The sequence below is a fragment of the Pseudorasbora parva genome, chromosome 17 (genome assembly GCF_024679245.1).
Source record: "Pseudorasbora parva isolate DD20220531a chromosome 17, ASM2467924v1, whole genome shotgun sequence".
Classification (NCBI taxonomy): domain Eukaryota; kingdom Metazoa; phylum Chordata; class Actinopteri; order Cypriniformes; family Gobionidae; genus Pseudorasbora; species Pseudorasbora parva.
This window is the reverse complement of record NC_090188.1, coordinates 38,720,135-38,741,491: the sequence shown is the minus strand read 5'-3', so window position 1 is coordinate 38,741,491 and position 21,357 is coordinate 38,720,135. Positions and strand designations below refer to the sequence as shown.

The 21,357-nt window shown below is 40.2% G+C and overlaps 1 protein-coding gene across 1 annotated transcript in view; it reads right to left on the bottom strand.

Moving 5' to 3' along the window:
• lrrc1 (leucine rich repeat containing 1) overlaps window positions 1-21,357 on the bottom strand; it is a 72,355-nt gene that overhangs the window by 31,758 nt on the left and 19,240 nt on the right. Inside the window, exons 2-6 of the mRNA XM_067421369.1 lie at window positions 10,608-10,725; window positions 7,574-7,652; window positions 6,999-7,088; window positions 430-486; window positions 148-211 (exon numbers count right to left, since the gene is read on the bottom strand). Coding sequence (XP_067277470.1) covers window positions 148-211; window positions 430-486; window positions 6,999-7,088; window positions 7,574-7,652; window positions 10,608-10,725 — 408 coding nt within the window. The remainder of the gene's footprint in view (window positions 1-147; window positions 212-429; window positions 487-6,998; window positions 7,089-7,573; window positions 7,653-10,607; window positions 10,726-21,357) is intronic.

Sequence of the window (21,357 nt, the reverse complement as noted above, 5' to 3'; positions counted from 1 at the left end):
TTTTTTTGTCTTGTGGACTATACAGTATGTAAAATATCTTGTTCAGGAGAGTACTAGATACAAAAATAATTTGGATTTTGTATGATCTGTTCATTATTATTATTATTATTATATTTTAAAGCATGTTGTGAATGTCTCAACACCTACCAAATTATACAGTTCATTGCTTCCTACATCCAGTTCTTCAAGTTTCTGAAGTTGAGACAGAGACCTGATTGAAACAAAAACGGAATAAAAATTAATTCGCTTTTGATGTAAGCATGCATGCATGCGCACACACACACACACACACACACACACACACACACACACACATACAAATATTTGGCTTACGGGGACTCTCCATTGGCAGTGTCTTCATAAACCATGTTTATGTTGTAACACACACACACACACACACACACACACCATTGTGAGCTGTGCACTTACTCTGGTAAATATGTCAGCAAGTTCTCTCTGAGTTCCAGTGATACCAAGTTACAGAGGCTAGACGAAAAAAGAAACATTGCATAATATTAAATACTCATAGCCACTGTACTATTACCATTAAACAGGACCTATTAAGCTTTTTTCCCCATGTTGATCTTTCTTTAGTGTGTAATATTGCAGTTTGAGCATGAAAAAGTTATTCTCTATATCAGTGTCAGTGTTTCTGAACTCCCAGAAATGCCTCTGTTTTTCTTCTGGGAACCAACACGTCACAATATTCGTCATTTAAATAATTCATATGCAGAATAAAGGGACAGGGCCTGGTTGAGTTAGTTAGTAGTGTGTGGAAACTGGTGGTTATGGTAAGGGGCGGGATATTTCCCAAACACACTGGAAGTGTTTGACCAATCACAGCACACTGCCGTCCAGTCGACCAATCAGAGCACAGTGTGCCTACCAGAAGGAGGGGCTTCCTAGAGACAGGTACTAAACAAAGTGTTACTGACAGACTGGGAAGAGAGGAGCTGCAACAATGGAGAATATGAGGAAATAATCAACATTCAAGCACTAATACTTATTCATCTTCCTTTTCTTAAAAAACTAATATCTATCAGAGAGAGGGGGCGAGGCGCGGTGGGAAGTGCACTTAACACACATCCTGAGATAGTAATCACAATCTTCTAGTGCACTCAGCGTGACGAGCACATGCTCACCGCTCCGAGCTTCGCAGATGCTGAAAACACAGATTTCTTTATTCATTCGAAGGCTTCCAGGGATCTTTCTGCTATTTAAAACCTGATGTGGTTTTAAAAACAATAACTAAACCAAACGAAGTCACAGTCAACAGGAGGGCAAGCGGACTCCCCTGTTCAAACCCAACACAAGCCAGCCATTCAGAGATAAGACCGCTCACAGTTCTAGAAAACTACTTCGGGGTTAAAGAGTTTCATTTTTCAGTGGACGGATCCAAAAACAAATTAAAAAATAAGATGAAAGTGTGGCTATTTGACCTCTTCAGTCAGGCACACGGACAGGAAATGCCGCTATTTGTCACTATAACGCTATGAAAATTTAATCAAGCGAAGGGTTCAGCGCTTTCAAACCTCTGGAGCTCAAGGCTACAGAGACAGCTGAAGTCACACAGACATTAATCAGGTTTGTCTCCTGAAATGAAAACGGAGAGAATAAAAGAGGATTATTGGTCGAGGCTGTAGCGAATTCCACAAACTAAAGCCTTTGAATACTGCAGAAATAATAACGCTCTGCCATCGTTGCAGAGGGAAATGTTGGCAGTGATGGACGGTAATGTTTCTGTTTGCCGTCAGGAGAATGATCAGCTGAAGTGTTGATGTGTGTGTGTGACTGATGTTTACTGAGCGGATGACAGTGAGAAACATCAGCTTAAAGATCACAGGCAGTATTAAACACTGAGATTGAGATCTGTAAAAATCTCGAGTCATTCTGCCTCTTCTCTAGATTAAATCATTGACAAGAAAAAGGACACGTCTTGTTTCCTCTTTGGATGCTTCTATCACTAAAATTGGCATTTGTGTGTTTGTACATGTAAATATATAAAATGCAAGAACAAATTCACCCCAAAGTTTCAGAATGCCCATACATTTTACTTTAGGTTACAGACATCTGAAATAATAAACGAATGCAATGTAGTTTTCAATATATATCAATACTGAAATAGCTAAAAACGCTGAATATTGCTGCTGCTACAGGGATTGAATTTTGGCGTGGGATTGCGCGTTTGCACATCATTTTACACATTCCTGCAGGTTTTGTGCTCATATTCACATAAAGCCGCCTCTCAGCACTAAATTGAGCTCTTTTTCGCTGCTTATTATGGTTAAACAGTCAAATAAACACAAAATAATGTCCAAGCGCAAGTCTTGGCGAGTATTCACGTACACACAGCAAGATCTGTTTTAAGTGAGCGTAAACAAATAAGAAAGAAAACACGTGTGTAACAGTGTAATGGATCTGTGCATCAGCTCTTAAAGTGATAGTGGCCTAAAAAACCTGCTGACAAATTATGACATCTAAAACCACTAACCACAGTGACTGGTGAGCAAAAAAGTTCATGTCAAGCCCTGACTATAACTATATTAATGTTCACAGACACCGATGCCTGGTCTGGACTGGCCATCGGGAACCAGCTTGGCAACTGTTTTGGCCAGCTACCCTGTTTTATGTTGTTTTGTTTTTTCTAGCATTATCACTTTATATTATTGCCTATCCTCACATCTGTCATAATGTAATGTTCTGTATTATGATTTTGTCAGTCAGTCAGTCAGTCAGTCAGTCAGTCAGTCAGTCAGTCAGTCAGTCAGTCAGTCAGTCAGTCAGTCAGTCAGTCAGTCAGTCAGTCAGTCAGTCAGTCAGTCAGTCAGTCAGTCAGTCAGTCAGTCAGTCAGTCAGTCAGTCAGTCAGTCAGTCAGTCAGTCAGTCAGTCAGTCAGTCAGTCAGTCAGTCAGTCAGTCAGTCAGTCAGTCAGTCAGTCAGTCAGTCAGTCAGTCACTCACTCACTCACTCACTCACTCACTCACTCACTCACTCACTCACTCACTCACTCACTCACTCACTCACTCACTCACTCACTCACTCACTCACTCACTCACTCACTCACTCACTCACTCACTCACTCACTCACTCACTCACTCACTCACTCACTCACTCACTCACTCACTCACTCACTCACTCACTCACTCACTCACTCACTCACTCACTCACTCACTCACTCACTCACTCACTCACTCACTGGAAAATACGTTGATTTTAAATTTCATGGCATCAACATATCTCAAAAAAGTTGGGACAAGGCCATGTTTACCACTGTGTGGCATCCCCTCTTCTTTTTATAACAGTCTGCAAACGTCTGGGGACTGAGGAGACACGTTGCTCAAATTTAGGAATGTTGTCCTATTCTTGTCTAATACAGGCTTCTAGCTGCTTAACTGTCTTCTTTGTCGCATCTTTCTCTTTATAATGCGCCAAATGTTTTCTATGGATGAAAGATCTGGACTGCAGGCTGGCCATTTCAGTGCCCGGATCCTTCTTCTACGCAGCCATGATGTTGTAATTGATGCAAATTTTGATTCGTCTGACCACAGAACAGTTTTCCACTTTGCCACAGTCCATTTTAAATGAACCTTGGTCCCGAGAAAACGCCTGCGCTTCTGGATCATGTTTAGATATGGCTTCTTTTTTGACCTATAGAGTTTTAGCTGGCAGTGAATGGAACGGTGGATTGTGTTCACCGAAGTATTCTGGTATAATGTTTTCTGGAATTATTCCTGAGCCCGTGTTGTGATTTCCATTACAGTATCATTCCTGTATGTGATGCAGTGCCGTCTAAGGGCCCGAAGATCACGGGCATCCAGTCTGGTTTTCTGGCCTTGATCCTTACACACAGAGATTGTTCCAGAATCTTTGGATGATATTATGCACTGTAGATGATGATAACTTCAAACTCTTTGGAATTTTTATCTGAGAAACTCGTTTCTGATATTGCTCCACGATTTTTCGCCACAGCATTGGGGGAATTGGTGATCCTCTGCCCATCTTGATTTCTGAGAGATACTGCCACTCTGAGAGGCTCTTTTTATACCCAATCATGTTGCCAATTGACCTATTAAGTTGCAAATTGGTCCTCCAGTTGTTCTTTATTATGTAAATTAAAATTTCCGGCCTCCTCTTATTGCTACCTGTCCCAACTTTTTTGGAATGTGTAGCTCTCATGAAATCCAAAATGAGCCAATGTTTGACATGGCATTTCAAAATGTCTCACCTTCTACATTTGATGTTATGTTATCTATATTCTATTGTGAGCAAAATATACGTTTATGAGATTTGTAAATCTCTTTAAATCAGAATTTTTACAGTGTCCCAACTTTTTTTGGAATCGGCTTGTATTTTGCACACACCCAGATTAAGACCTTTTTATGTGATGGTCATATAAAAATAAGGTTGTCTGTGGTTTCAAAATTTGTGTTGGATGAGTGCGAGATTTCCTGGCCTGAAATTTTGTCCCAGTCCAGCCCTGACCTGACCACTACACAATATCAGTGTGTTAATTATAAGCACACTGCAGTTTTGTCCTCTGCCGCTTTAAATGCTCAACCAGGATGGATTCTGATTGGCTGTCCATGACTATTCTTTATCAACTGAAATGAATCACTGTGAATGTGATTCCAATGATAATGTTCCTCTGTGCTGCTCTCGTTATAGCTGTGCTGGTGTAATCTGCTGTTCTTTTATCGTTCTTGGTGTGAATGGGAATTAACAGATGAATAACTTGGAAAATCATCTCGTTCTTCATTAAAAGGAAAAACCAAGAACTTTCTAGACACTTTAAGAAGGGTCAGACAGGCATTGGGCCGAGATAGAGGGACGACAAGGATGGAAGAGGAAATTACACAGGAAATGAAGAGAGCCATGGAATCACACAAGGGAGAGAAAACAAGAGTTACCCGGACATTTCTCAGATTTCAATCTGAATGAAGTCCAAGTTACTAAGGAGACAATGCTAAGAGGTGATATTAACATATGCTGGAGTAACAGGCCGAGCCAAACAATATGTCGTCCTGGAGACACAGCAGCTAAACATACAAGCCAAACTTCGGCTAATCATAGACTAAACTACACAAACCACTGACTGGAAGTCACGCATCAGAAGTGCCCCTGAGGATGATTTTTCTTTATTTTTTTATTAACCCTATTGTGCTTTTTTGAAGGTCCCTAATGTTGTTTTGGAGTCTCCTACAACAGGTTTACCACCATTCAAAAAACACTAATTTGCTCATAATATACATTAGAGATCTTTTCTCAGTGGTTGTGTGTGTGGGTGTGTGTGTGTGTGGGGGGGGGGGGGGGGGGGGGTAGTCCTTTTTTGGTACTCTGGACGGATTGGTCAGATGGAAAAGTCTGTTGTGATTGGTCAACTCTGCTCTGATTGGTCAGATGACTTAGTCGGTTGTGATTGGTCGACTTCTTACAGACTAGGGCTGGGCGATATGACGAAATATATCGTCTGGACGATAGAAAATGTCTATCGTTTTATATAAGGCTCTATCGCTTACGCCACGATAAGGCGTTTATGGCAGAATTTTACGTCCAGATGCACCTCACCTCACGCCACGGCTTGCCCATGCACGCTGCAATACATAAACAAACATGAAGGAAGACGGTAGTAGACGCGGTTCAGACCAGGGTCATTCTCAGAGTAATTATGCCAGAGTGGTGGCATAAGCGCTCAAAACAAATTTCAGACACAGACGCTGCAACGGGCTTTTACGCGTGGCACACTATAGCCATATATTGAAATATTTTAAAGGCAGGTGTAGGGATGGCGAAAACTTAACATTTTCTTGACCGACCACCGAGCCTCATTAGCCGGTTGAAACCGGTTAAGCGATTAGTTTAAAATATGCTGCGCTATTTGAAATAACAGCCGCGAGCCGCGCTCCCTCTGTCTCTCTCTCGCTCGCTCTCTCACTCACACACACACACACACACGCTGCCGCCTCCCTTCCACTCACGTCACTTTTTTAAAATCCCCCACAGCGCGAAACACGAGTCCCGCAAACGCGCCGCAGAGGAGCTTGTTTGTAATCAGAGGACAAATGGCTCCTTAGTTTCGAAATGGTTTGGGTACAAGGTGATCGCGTTGAAAATAAAGGCGTTTGTGGTTTGTCCAGCATTAGAAGCTCATTTGAAACATTGCCGTGGCTCATTTAAGAAAATGACAGCTCCGAAGAGACGCCGCTTTAGTTCGAGGTAGTGCTAACAATAATAAAGAAAGACGATCAACACCTTATGTGTTACCACTGAAATGAAGATGTAATATATTTCCAAATGTAAGCCCATCTTAAGCGAAATGCACGCTTCATACTGTCGTCTGCCCCGGCTCTAACCTCGAGTGTTTACTTTTTGCAAACCTTGTGAGCGCGCAAACCCAAACGCTGTGACCTCGTGCCAAATGTTTTTATTGGTTTATTAAGTACAAACAGGCGAGTTATGAAAAATTGAGTGCGAGGGATATGTTCAATCACACAAAAAGATTTTGGAATGAGACGGCCACCTGTAGTAGCGTTTAGTCCACTGTCTATAATAGCCTAATTTAGAGATCACTTTTTTATTTATTTTAACCGACAACTTTGATCGGTTAACGTTGATACGGTCAGCCATCGGTCAAACGGTCATCGGTTAACATAGGCAGGTGTTAACTTTACCAACAGTCTTGCTTGAAAAAAAGGTTCTAAAAAAATAAAAATGTAGTCCATACTACCTTTATTTGTTTTGTATATCATTTCAAACTGCATTTCCACATTGCAATTTTGTATAGACTATTCATAAACTGAATTAACAAAAAAATTGCTATATCGTTATGTATATCGTTATCGGGATATCAAATGAGCTATATCGGGATATGAAATTTTGGCCATATCGCCCAGCCCTATTACAGACCGTGTCAACCAAACACCAATTAAACACCAATTAGTGTACTTTAAAAACTGGACAGCAGCTAAAAGAAACACTACAAAGGAGGAAAAAACACTTACTTTCCAATGTTGTCTGGAAGTGCTTGTAAAGAAATGTCATTGATGGAAAGGCATGTTAAATTCTGTAGTTCCGAAAAACTTTCTGGCAACCTGAAACAAAACAAGCACGAAACTCACAGTTCACACGGGGAATGACAGAGAGATTAATAACTGATAGAGTAGTGGACAGGTGAATGACAACATAAATCATGAACAGAACCAAAAAATAACTGCTAACAAGACATATCTGCCACTAAACTAAACCATATGGAGGTTTGTTAAATAATTAACCAAAGAATACAGCAGAAGTCGAGCACTGTAACATCCAGCAAAATGGGGGAACAAATGGGCAAACTGAGCCAGAGTGGATCCAGTGCTAATGCATTAGCACATGACCTGTCGAGCACAGCACAGCTATTAGGATACCGTCAATAAACCGTATTTGTGTGGTGTATTACACGTGCAATTATACTCGTTTAAAGAAGCACCCAGGGCCTAAGCAGTAAATATATAGCATTTCCACATCACATATTACGATTTTTAAATGATATGTCTGTAGTTATGTAGTATTAGAAAATGAAATGCACATCAATTACCTTGTCAAAGGATTTCCACTAAAATCTGCTACTTGGAGGGTTTTACAGTATGAAATGCTTTCAGGGAGTTCCATAATGTCTGTGAGGAAAGAGAGGAAACAGATTTAATCCACTTACAACAATAAACACCTTGCAATATTCAAAACTATGGCTTTGTACCAAAGCCTAGAGAAGTGCTTGTGTGGACAGTATTTTAAGGCATCATTGGTGCACGTCCAACATCAAGGCAGAGATACAATTTCCCATCTTCATCAACATTTGTGAGTGCTATGAATTCTTGTACTTAGTAGAGCACTACACCATTAGCTTAGCAACATACTAACACAAGACTCCATTTGAAACAAATGTGAGTGGAGTATACGGTGCTTTTCTTTTTCTCACTTCAGTCAACATGGATCAATGATTTTGATGACATCATTCTGCACTTCAGCTTCTCATCAGATTTTCTGTCCAATCAAATGCTCTCTGAAATCAGTCACTTGTGCACTATATAGGGGTTAGGGAACGATCAGACAGTGCACTATATAGGGGATAGGGAATGATCAGACAGTGCCTTATATAGGGGTTAGGGAACGATTAGACAGTGCACTATATAGGGGATAGGGAATGATCAGACAGAGCCCTATATAGGGGATAGGGAACGATCAGACAGTGCCCTATATAGGGGTTAGGGAACGATCAGACAGTGCACTGTATAGGGGATAGGGAACGATCAGACAGTGCACTATATAGGAGATAGGGAACGATCAGACAGTGCCCTATATAGGGGATAGAGAACGATCAGACAGTGCACTATATAGGGGATAGGGAATGATCAGACAGTGCCCTATATAGGGGATAGAGAACGATCAGACAGTGCACTATATAGGAGATAGGGAACGATCAGACAGTGCACTATATAGGGGATAGGGAACGATCAGACAGTGCACTATATAGGAGATAGGGAACGATCAGACAGTGCCCTATATAGGGGATAGAGAACGATCAGACAGTGCACTATATAGGGGTTAGGGAACAATTAGACAGTGCACTATATAGGGGTTAGGGAACGATCAGACAGTGCCTTATATAGGGGTTAGGGAACAATTAGACAGTGCACTATATAGGGGTTAGGGAACGATCAGACAGTGCACTGTATAGGGGATAGGGAACGATCAGACAGTGCACTATATAGGGGTTAGGGAACGATCAGACAGTGCCCTATATAGGGGTTAGGGAACGATCAGACAGTGCCCTATATAGGGGATAGAGAACGATCAGACAGTGCACTATATAGGGAATAGGGAGCGATCAGACAGCGCACTATATAGGAGATAGGGAGCGATCAGACAGTGCACTATATAGGGGATAGGGAACGATCAGACAGTGCACTATATAGGGGATAGGGAATGATCAGACAGTGCACTATATAGGAGATAGGGAATGATCAGACAGTGCACTATATAGGAGATAGGGAGCGATCAGACAGTGCACTATATAGGGAATAGGGAGCGATCAGACAGTGCACTATATGGGGGATAGGGAACGATCAGACAGTGCACTATATAGGGGATAGGGAATGATCAGACAGTGCACTATATAGGGGATAGGGAACGATCAGACAGTGCACTATATAGGGGATAGGGAATGATCAGACAGTGCCCTATATAGGGGATAGAGGACGATCAGACAGTGCACTATATAGGGGATAGGGAATGATCAGACAGTGCACTATATAGGGGATAGAGGACGATCAGACAGTGCACTATATAGGGGATAAAGAACGATCAGACAGTGCACTATATAGGGGACAAATGCCAAACCGACCAACAGTTATATCATGATTGTTCAATGACAACAACAGAACAAACTCCTTTAAAATACGGGCCAGATCAAATATGTTGCATTGCGCATTGTGTATTTCACAGCAAAATGTTGGTCCTTCTGTAGCTTGAATTAAGTCTATAGGTTTAATATAGAGAGCTATAATACCCTTGTATTTCATAAAACTCATCAACTCATTCATGATCTGACCGTTTGCCTGTTTGGTGATCAGATTAACAGTTTTGAACCAGTGTGCGATCGCCCATTTTCAAACATTCGTTTTTTTCAAAGCCTTTCTTCAAAGAAAGAGAAACATGTAAAGATCAAAGTGCTACAGACCATTGACAAATATCTTTTCTTGTAGGAATTTTTATGAGGAATTCCATGTGGAATGTAAAAATTAGTGGAACTAATTTGGTCTGTGAGCATTTCCCATCGATCAACAACCTCACAGCTCATAGAGAAACTTAAGGGGATCTTTACTGTTGCCTTACATTTTGCTCGGTTTCATTTCAAATGCTTTCTTACAAGTTATCGGTCTATGTGGGAAGTGGAGGTGGCTCACAAGGGTTTGAAATAGAGCCAGTATTTCAATAATTTATATGCCTGCCATTAAAAGGTGACTAAGAGAGAGCAGAGTTCAACTAGAATATGATGTCCTGGTAAGAGCTCAAACTGTTCTTAAAGGGACAGTTCACCCCAAAATGAAAGTTTTTATTTTGAAAGAAAGTATTTATTAATGCTCATGTCATTCCAAACCAGCATGCATCTCTCTTCTATAGAAAGAAAGTTTGACCCCACTGACCTTTCTGAACCATTAAAACGGTTTTCAAAAAAGCCTATTTGGGGTTCATAGAAGAAAGTAAGACATGCAGGTTTAGAAAGACATGAAGGAGAGTAAATAATGGCAGAATTATAAGCTTTTGATGAAAGACACCGGGCATTTAAACCACGAGACACCACAAACCACAAAGTCTGGTTTTAAAAATGGCGCTTGAACAAAAACAGTAAAAATAGCTGGAACGAAAACTCAATTTTGGCCGTGTATACGCTGGGAATGACTGTGAACGGCGCTGAAGAGCTCTCCGTAATTGCTGAGCACAGAAACCCAGCTGCTGAAATATGCTGGGCGTATGCTGGGAGTGTGTGGGAAGGGCAGGACACGGGAGGCCAAAGTTTCTCACACATGCAGTAGTTAAACCGCGGCCTGATAAGCCATGGAGCTTCTTACCATTTCGAGAGATGTCTAGCTCTACAAGCAGGTTGAAGTTCGCTATATCCCCCGGCAGCCGCTGGATCTCATTGTCACTCAGGCCGAGTTTTCTCAGCTTGGTCAAGTTGAAGAATGGCTGAAACAGATCAAGTGATGCACAATCATCAATACACGGTGCAATACAGTTGCATTATATATTGTACGATTGAAGGACCAGTGCTTGTGAAAATGCAAGACCTTTAAAGGGTTTTAAAGACCTTAAAAGTAATTTTTTTCACCCCCATGTAATTCCAAAAGTTCATAAAATGCACATAAAAAGACGTATGGGATGAAAACATTGAATTTGATGCAATTTCTCCAAGCTTAAAGGTCCCATGGCATGACATTTTCATTTTATGAGGTTTTTCAACATTAATATGAGTTCCCCTAGCCTGAATGTTGTCCCCAAGTGGTTAGACATGTTGATGAGTGTAAACAGAGTTCTGGCTGTCTTTCTCTGCCTTTGAGAAACTGAGAGCTCAGATGAGCTGATCTTGAATTCTCCTGTTATGAAGTCATCAGGAAAGGTTTCCTCCGCTTCCTCTGCTTTGCCCGCTCAGAGAATTAGTAGATTCAGTTTATCAGTCGCGATGTCTGCACAGGCTTTACCATATGGATTCGACAGCACTGCCACAAGCAGTGAGTAACAGTGTTCATTAATGCCTGATCTGGGATCAGTGAGTTCTGATGTGTAGCTAATCATTCAAGTTCACACAGACTTTCTTTCTAAATCGTTTAAAACTGTCAGTCCTGCCGCTGGCCGTCTTGATGCATCGGTGAATCAAGCCAGTGACTAAAACGATCAACTTCACGTCATTTCTGTTAGCAGCATGAGACAAATCTGTCATTTAAATGATTAAACTACAGACAGCGATCAAAGAACACTCTTTATAATGTTCGGATCTGTCAATCACACGTATATGTGCAGTGCACGTCTTGTCCAAACTGCCGTTTGAATGACGCTGTTAACAGAAGCTCTTACTGTATTCATGTCGATGTCGTGTTTTTTGTTAGTTGTGGTGAAAGCATTTTATGAGAGAAATAACGTTGCAAAGTTCACTGGTGTTTATTCAGAGCTCTCAGATACAAACAAAATAAACTTGCGCTCACAGCGCTCTCAACAACTCTGTACAATAACACTCATCTTTCCCCAGCTCTCCGTCACTCTCTGGACTGGCAGCGCTTGCATGCAGACCTCTCTAAACCACGCCCCCTCCACCACATAATCTCATTTCAAATGCAAAGATGTCAGCCAATCACAACGGTGTTTTTCCTGAAGTCTCATCATAGATACGCCCTTTGAAACAAGCCAGAGGGTTTTTATCAGTATAGAAAAAAAGGCCTTTTTTTCTAAACAATGATATTTTTTGATGTAAAAACCATACTAACAATATAAATACACCTCTGGAAACATTATAAAATAAAATAAAAAATCCATGCCATGGTATCTTTAATTGTAAGACATACCATGTGATGGAATGAAGAACTAGATTATTACAAAATTAATATTAGGCTTTTTTTAATATAATAAAGTTGTCGCTGTTGTCTCATAACCATAACACTTAGCATGTGAATTAAGTTATGTGAGCATGTGAGTTAAGCATGGCTATCAAAATCCAGTGTTCTGTATTTTGCGTACGTGAGTTTTTGTTGTAGATGGCTATTGCTGCGCGTTTAGCTAGAATGACATACAAAACCAACCCATTGCGCCACTGAATCTGCATTAACGACAACAGCTGGGGCAACAGCCTTAGTCCTAATGGGTTGTTATCATAGCTATCAAAATCCAGTGTTCGGCATTTTGCGTACGTGAGTTTTTGTTGTAGGTGGCTATTGTAGATGGCTATAAAAAACATTGTGTTTTGTGCTAATTAATTGAGACTTCTTACAGCTCTTACAGGTTGTTGGCCTTGTTTGTTTCGTTGCTTCTATTGCTCTCCCCTTTTTTGTAAGTCGCTTTGGATAAAAGCGTCTGCTAAATGATTAAATGTAATGTGAATGTGATGCTCATTTATCACCTTGCAAAAAAATAATGATTTTACGTTATATTTTTACACAATATTATTGTGTAAAAACATTGCAGGTCAAGTCGAGTGCAATGCATTGTGGGATTCCATGGAATATGCTTTGTTGTTGTATACTGCACATTTTGCTAATGCTAATTCCTCGCATACAGAACATTTGTATACTACATCCTGTAGAAACAGTAAGAGCAGTACACTATTCCAAACAGTCAATGTTTAGAGAGGATTATGGGTTAGTGATTCTTTACTGACTCACATTTCTGTATTATTGATGCGCCGGTCTAGAAATACAAGACACACAAGAAACTCCCTGTGCAAAAGGGGGACGAACAGAAGCAAGTGGTCCAAAAAGAAACAGAACTAGTTAAAGAGGTTAGTAATTACTAATGTCCAGTGGCCTGGCAGAGGCAGCTCAGTGTATGGCTCTCTGTGATGTAATCAGCTATTCATGTCTATCTGCCTGACCTACTTGTTGAGTTCCTCCCACCTCTCACTGGCTCCACGGCTGATGCGCTTGAAGCACCCCATAAAACAGCACAGAGGCCGTTACAAGCAACTTCCTGTATGTGTTCAACACAATCAAGGAATTTAGGAACACATCATGGTGTGAACTGGGTCTAGTTTACGATTTCGGTATAACCTTACAGACACACTTTTTAAATTCTTCATTACACAGACAATAGGAATAATTAGGAATTTATAATTCCTGGTTCGACTATTAATGACTCTTGTACTTTTTATTGACCATTTTGACCCTTCAGCCAAACACTCAGTAAGCGAATGTCTGCTTCCTGTGGTACTTTTACCAGTTTAGGGGCTTCCACACAAGAGGAACATTTCCAGAATTCCTATTACTATCACTGAAAGTACCCACTTTTTGGCATGTTTGCACCACAGGAACTGAGAACTTTTGGGGGAATTACATTACCTCGTACTTCAGAGTAGAGTCTAACCAAACACAATAGGAACTAGGGGTGTAATGGTACACCTATTCGCACCAAACCGTTTCGGTACCGGACTTCCGGCTGTCTGGCGATCACCAGACCAAGCTCAATTTAAAATTGAACATTGGTCTGGGGAGTCTGCTCTGTATTTTCTACTGCACAAGAGGCATGATCAACTGGTATTATCTGAATACCTCTGTATGCAATTGGATAGTCCTTTAACCACAAGAGGCATGATCAACAGACAACAGACAACCCATAATTTATGAATCTGTCATCGTGTTAAACCCGCCAATAGGGAATAGTGAAACATTTTAATAGTGAACAAACAAACAATAGTGAATTTTTTTTTTTTAAATGTTGTAAAACAATCACAGACTGGCAGGTGGATAAGACAGTCTGTAATTGGTTCCCGAAAAAGTGTAACAGAAGCAGTAGAAATAAATGTAGAGGTTTCCAGATCAAATAGCCGGCAGATACGGCTGGGCTTACACAGTCTAGACTTCCGGTACAGTGCATGTGTGAACCGAAAAGTACCAAATGCAATCAAACAGTTAACAGGCTTGTTTTATGCGCAGAAAAGACTTTTAATCCGAGTTCCTAAATTAACATATTGAGTATTCTGTCCATTTCATCACAAAATTCAAACAATAAATGCTGTTTTGATGCTCTTTAATGTGGCGTGACAGATCACTGTATACGCACGTCAGTTCAAGCGGTTGGCACGGCGGGCAGTGAACGTGATCATCTCGTCATAGTCAAAGAATAAACATGAATGAACATCTGAAGGTATATTGAGGATACATCACAACTGAAACGTATCATATGTTGTGTAATCGCTCAATCAGTGTTTCAACAGCAGAAAGACGTCAACATGTAGCATCACATTTACCTCAGAAGTCATTCAGTGTCCACAGCTGTTAGTCCACTAGAGAAACAAACTCTTTCACTAAATATATACACTATATTAGCTTATATATTCATTATATTCTACTGAACCTGTTAGTGATATCTGGATTATTAATGTGCGTTTAAATCTGTCATGAAAATGACAGCCACTGTGTATAAATAATTATATTTTAACAATGAAAATAAGTTTATAATTAGATTCAACTTAAAAATACCTTATGTGAAGTTTACATGTTTGCATTCAATGTGTTATTTGAGTGTTGATTATATCTAAAAATAACATAGCAACTGAATTTAGGCTAATTTGGGCTCTGTTGTTATATTATAGTAATGTGTAAGTAAGGGCTCCCTATAGTTTACAGCATTATCTTTAAGAAATTTCTAGTTATAATTGAATTCAGGGACAGCCATAGCCTGACAAGCCAGACCCACATCAAGATGTTTGGTCTGGAAACTCACCATTGACAGCTCAATCCGAGGGGCGGATAAACGGTTGTCTTTCAAACTCCCTCTGCACGCGATAGGATAGCGCTACAACCAACCAGAGCAACGAAGGTGAAACAGAGCTCGCTGACAGATTAAACATTCACCGTATCCGGTCGGCAAAACTCCGAACAAATCATCCCTTTTTAAGAATGACTTCAGTGCCGTTCTTTGTTCTTTTCTCAGCTTAGCTTAACTCCAAGTCTTCCAGAGTCGCAGTCAAAGCTGATTCGAAAGACCGCCGTTCGCCAGCTTCTGTGTTTACTACAAGCATGCAAGCGCAACTCGGCCGTCGTCATTATGGCCCCGCCCACCGACTCTATACACGATGTGATTGGCCCGGCAAGATTTTGGCGTTTACAGCTCAGAACTGTATTGAGAGTTGCTAGACGACACTCGCGAACAGATTAAATTTGCTGCCGCTAGGGTGCGTCTAGATTTCTAGGCTAGGACAGACACAATTTTTTCAGTAAACCACTGTTTAATAGAAATAAATTAAAAGCAATTTTGTAAAACTGTTGTACGGAAGCGTGACTTCAAAACCAAGGTACAAACTGAACCATCAGTTTTGTGTACCATTGCACCCCTAATAGAAACTAATTCCAGGTCTTTTGGAGTCGACTTGGACTCCCATTGTGGGAGTGGATAGAATCGACTCCTCAACTCCCTTTACTTTAAATCAAAAGAGGGTCAGAGATAAGACAAGATGGCAGTCATTACACACAACTTATTTACCCCGACACAAGGTCACTCTCCATTCTTAAAAAAAACACACATTTAACGTGACTGTTCAAATTAGTCCAATTTAGCGATGATTTGAATAGCTATCAAAGTTAATACCAAGCTGTTACCAATACATAAGAAGAAACGAGAAGAAGGTATTCTTTAATGTTTTATTCCTATTATAGGCTAATGGTCGGGTGATGGCGCTAAATGGTGCTTTGACAGGAGAGTTAAAGATAATAGAAATGAATACATACGATAACGTACACTTATTGATATATATTCTCTGTGTGACTTTATGGTTAGCTTAATGAACACGATTCCAAGGTTAACCATGGAATAAAACAAAAACAAGCATCTCAGATATTTTGTTGTAACTTTAAAAGTAATGTGTTAGTTTAGTAACTTGAAAAAAGTAATCTGATTACATAACACATTATAATGTGTTATTTATAACACGGTTTTATACATTTTAGTAATGCGTTTAAATACCTTTAGTTTTTAAGCTGAATTGCTGCCATATTTCTGTGCCCTACTGTCTGATGAATAATCTGCACAATCAATCTTTTGTTGTCGTTTTAGGTATATTGTATTGTTTTGTCCTGTTGTGTAACATTTCATTTTTTGCTTGATTTTCTCATACTTTCCATAAACTATTCCAGATGCATAAAGTTCATTCTGCTTAACAATAATACAATCTTATTTTTCACAGTACATTTAGAGTGCATTAGTGCCCGTCCACTTTTTCTGGGATGATGGTCCAGAAAGTGGGTCTTTTTTCATAAATTTTCTGCAAAGGGACTAAAGTTTTTGTTAAAGTTTTAAAATCATAAACCCAAGATATTCGAGGTGAATCAAAGCACTGCAAAGTTTTATTTGGAGCAAAAAAGTATTTGAAAATCAGAAAAAAGTAAAAAGGTACAAGACTGTGTACATAAAGGCTTTAATGAGGGAAAGAACTACAATCCCATAAAGCATTGTGAATGACAATCAAACTGAAAACAATGGAGAAATTTTAAACTATTCATTTAAAGTTGTTGATTATATCTATTATTATTAAGTTTATTGCAAAACAATATGCGCAATCCATACAAAAGATTTGCTTGTCGTAACTATGATTGAGGGAATTTTCTGTACAGCATCATGGGTAATGTAGTTTTTCACCACAAATTCCAATGTGAATCATTTTTAAAATAAATTTGAAATAATGTCGGCTGTCGGCTTCAACAGAAACATATCCCTTTGATTAAGAACCTCAGAGCTCTGCTTCAAAGGTTTAGAAGTTAACATTCAAATCAATGTTCCTTATGGAGAAAATGAATGTAGGTTTGGAAACTGACGGTTTCACTCTGTATTCATAAAGATCAAGTCATCTTTTGCCCTTCTGCTCTCTGGGTTTCTGTCCTTCTGCCTTAGTGAGCACTTTCTGTCAATGACAGTGACATATATGTGTTTAGTGTCCATTCAGGACATCTGTAGCCTTCTTTTGAGTGACAGGAAAAAAACTTTTTAGTATAAATCCTTTTCCATTCAGGTAAGCTTTACATCTCTGTTGGACAGCCAGCAGAGAACAGTGTGAAACTGACTTCAAAAGATGTGACTGCTCTTTGAGTTCATGTAATAAATGAATAATGCATTGCGTTTCACAGAATCTGAAGACCATCGTGGTGATTTAAAGGAAGCCACAACAGAGAGGAGCAATTTTAGACATCAGTGTCAAATAAAAAAATGCAAATAATTGAATATGCCTCAACTTGCATGGACAGTTCAAACTAATCTATGGTTCACTCAGAATGAAAAAAAATTATAATTAAACTCATGTCGCTCCAACCCTGACCTGTACTTTACTTTCTTCCAAAAAGAGAATATCAAAGCTGCTCTTTTCAATAGAAACAATAGATGGTCACTGCCAAGCACGTTGAAGTTATACAATAGTCACATGCTAGTCACTTTCCACTGTTATCCTGATGATACTCAGTTATACATCATCTCTAAAATATCCAAGTTGACAGTGTGTTTAAGATATAAAATATTGGATGACCTGTAATTTTCTTGCATTAAATTTAAATAAAACTGAGCCTGATGTATTATTTATTAGACCAAAAAACTGCACACAGAATATCTTAGAATACAAATATTTTTTTTTCCTACTATGGAAGTCAATGGCTCCAGTTAACTGTTCGGTTACTGACATTCTTCAAAATATCTTCCCTTGTGTTCAGCTGAAGAAAAGAAATTCATACAGGTTTGAAACAACTTAAGGGTGAGTAAAGGATGACAGAATTTTCATTTTAAAGTGAACTATCCCTTTAATGTAAAGAGTCGCTTCTAGTGACTAAATCCTAAGATTATTAGAAAAGTATTAGAAAGGTCTGCGTTCTCTCTTAAAATTAAAGAACAAACCATAAGAAAAAAGTAATTCAGAAAGCAACAACTCTTTTCCCGCTAGGGTAAAAAAAAAAAAAAAAAAAAAAAAATTCTAGCTTCATGCATTCATTTTTTATCAACACTTAAATGTGGGTAATTTTAGTTTAAAAAAAGGAACATTTTGACCAAAAAGCTGAGAAAAATCAAGTTTTTGTGAAAGATGGTACTGAGAATAACTATTTTGTGTTTCCAGTGTAAAATCCTTTTTTTTTTTTTTTTAAGAAAACGGGTGAAATAGTAAAATTCCAATGAAATTACACGTGCCAAAATTTACATAGTTAGCATTAACGCAGGCAAAATGATACAATATTTTAAAAAACGATTTCTCCATAAGGTCACACAAGGGTTAAACTTTGATTTTGGGTTTACATTCGACATAAGAACTGGAGAAACCGCAACACAGTTGCCATCAGACGCAGACATCCAAAAACAGACAAAATGACAAATTCAACTGCACTTGACACTTGACCTCCTACACTGGCTAACTAACCCAGTCCCAAATGAAGTGAAACTATGCGAGAAACACAAACAGGCCATCATCAAAAAGAGAAAGACCAAAAAACAAGAAGAGTAACATTTGTGTTCCTCTTCTCACTCTGTAATAAACACATTAGGTGTGCACAGGAAGAGAACATCGTCTAGACAATAGAGAGACAGAAACCTCCCAGACTGCAACAGGTACGGCACACAAAAGAGCTCTTTAGATTCGGAAGTTCACACCACATTCATCTCAATACTTCCGCTACGATGACTGCTATTGTTTATTAATGAATCAAACCTGCAATCCATGAGAGGACAAAACCATCAAGCGGTATTGGCGAGGCGGAACACTGAACCCGTTCTTCCTGTTAATGAAGCTTGGCGGCTGTCGCCCCTCCTCCACCCTTCAGCACGTTCACATTAACCTTTTTAACCCCTCGGTCAATATTTGAAGCCTGATTGGAATCAAACACAGTTAGACACAAAGCTAACACAGTCACAATGACAATCCTCAGAATACAAGATGATACACATACAACTGAAACTGTGACCCATTTCCACCCATTGTAAATCATTAAATTATTCCTAAATTTTTAATACAAATGAACAAAATGACTGCCGTGCAAATTTACTTTAGATAAAAGGAATATAAAAACCTAGGTTATAAAGAAAATGAACTTGGTGCTTGTCAGTGCCACTGTGCCGATTCAGAGCGACTGAATCATCTCGGAGCGACTGAATCATCTCGGAGCGACTGAATCATCTCGGAGCGACTGAAGCATCTCGGAGCGACTGAAGCATCTCGGAGCGACTGAAGCATCTCGGAGCGACTGAAGCATCTCGGAGCGACTGAAGCATCTCGGAGCCACTGAAACATCTCGGAGCGACTGAAGCATCTCGGAGCGACTGAAGCATCTCGGAGCGACTGAAGCATCTCGGAGCGACTGAAGCATCTCGGAGCGACAGAAGCATCTCGGAGCGACAGAAACATCTCGGAGCGACAGAAACATCTCGGAGCGACTGAATCATCTCGGAGCGACTGAAACATCTCGGAGCGACTGAATCATCTCGGAGCGACTGAATCATCTCGGAGCGACTGAAGCATCTCGGAGCGACTGAAGCATCTCAGAGCGACTGAAGCATCTCAGAGCGACTGAAGCATCTCAGAGCGACTGAAGCATCTCGGAGCGACTGAAACATCTCGGAGCGACTGAAGCATCTCGGAGCGACTGAAACATCTCGGAGCGACTGAAGCATCTCGGAGCGACTGAAGCATCTCGGAGCGACTGAAGCATCTCGGAGCGACTGAAGCATCTCGGAGCGACTGAAGCATCTCAGAGCTATGGGAAGCCAAACAATCCAAAAGTGGGACGAGACAGCGGGCTGTTACAGAGCTCGCGCCGCGCGGACATGTCATCTGCGCGGTTCAATAGACCGAGCCGCGCGGCCGACTCGTCAGCGCAGCGCGGACGTGTTTACTAGCGCTACCCAATGGGCAGCGCGGCGCGAACCATAAATGCACTCAAATATAGGCTACAATAAAGAAACCCCTCATTCCTTACAAACATTGGTTCTCTGCTGAAGTTTAATTGTTTTTCCCTACAGTAGATAAATGAAATCGGGGATGAAATGCATTTTCTTTTGTTTATTATCTTGAGAAGTCAAGTCAGTGTTGTGTCGATACTGAACTGCACGCTATATGGAAATATCTGTAAAGCAAACGTTAATGATTTTCAATATCATATTCCTCTTGAGAAGCGCCAACCTCCTGGTAATTATATCAGAGTTTATATGTTCAGGTAATTAATCTTATTAGCCTATTGTATGAAGTTTTGCATTCAGCTATTATTTGTAGACTAAATTAAATTTTTTATTTGCTTCCGACGCCCATGACTGTAATACTTAAGCTTTTTATATCTGAATTCCATAATTATAGATAGATAGATAGATAGATAGATAGATAGATAGATAGATAGATAGATAGATAGATAGATAGATAGATAGATAGATAGATAGATAGATAGATAGATAGATAGATAGATAGATAGATAGATAGATAGATAAGGCTATATCATAATATCATAATATTGATAACAAAGTCATTGAAGTTTCTGCTTCAAATGAACTTGTATCGGTTTAAATTGTTCATTACAGCGCTGGTGAGGATTAGTTCCATAGACCGTGAAAAAAACGGATTAATTCGCGCCGCGCTGCCCATTGGGTAGCGCTAGTAAACACGTCCGCGCTGCGCTGACGAGTCGGCCGCGCGGCTCGGTCCATTGAACCGCGCAGATGACATGTCCGCGCGGCGCGAGCTCTGTAACAGCCCGCTGACTCATCCCACTTTTGGATTGTTTGGCTTCCCATACAGAGCGACTGAAGCATCTCAGAGCGACTGAAGCATCTCAGAGCGACTGAAGCATCTCAGAGCGACTGAAGCATCTCAGAGCGACTGAAGCATCTCAGAGCGACTGAAGCATCTCAGAGCGACTGAAGCATCTCAGAGCGACTGAAGCATCTCAGAGCGACTGAAGCATCTCAGAGCGACTGAAGCATCTCGGAGCGACTGAAGCATCTCGGAGCGACTGAAACATCTCGGAGCGACTGAAACATCTCGGAGCGACTGAAACATCTCGGAGCGACTGAAACATCTCGGAGCGACTGAATCATCTCAGAGCGACTGAATCATCTCAGAGCGACTGAAGCATCTCAGAGCGACTGAATCATCTCAGAGCGACT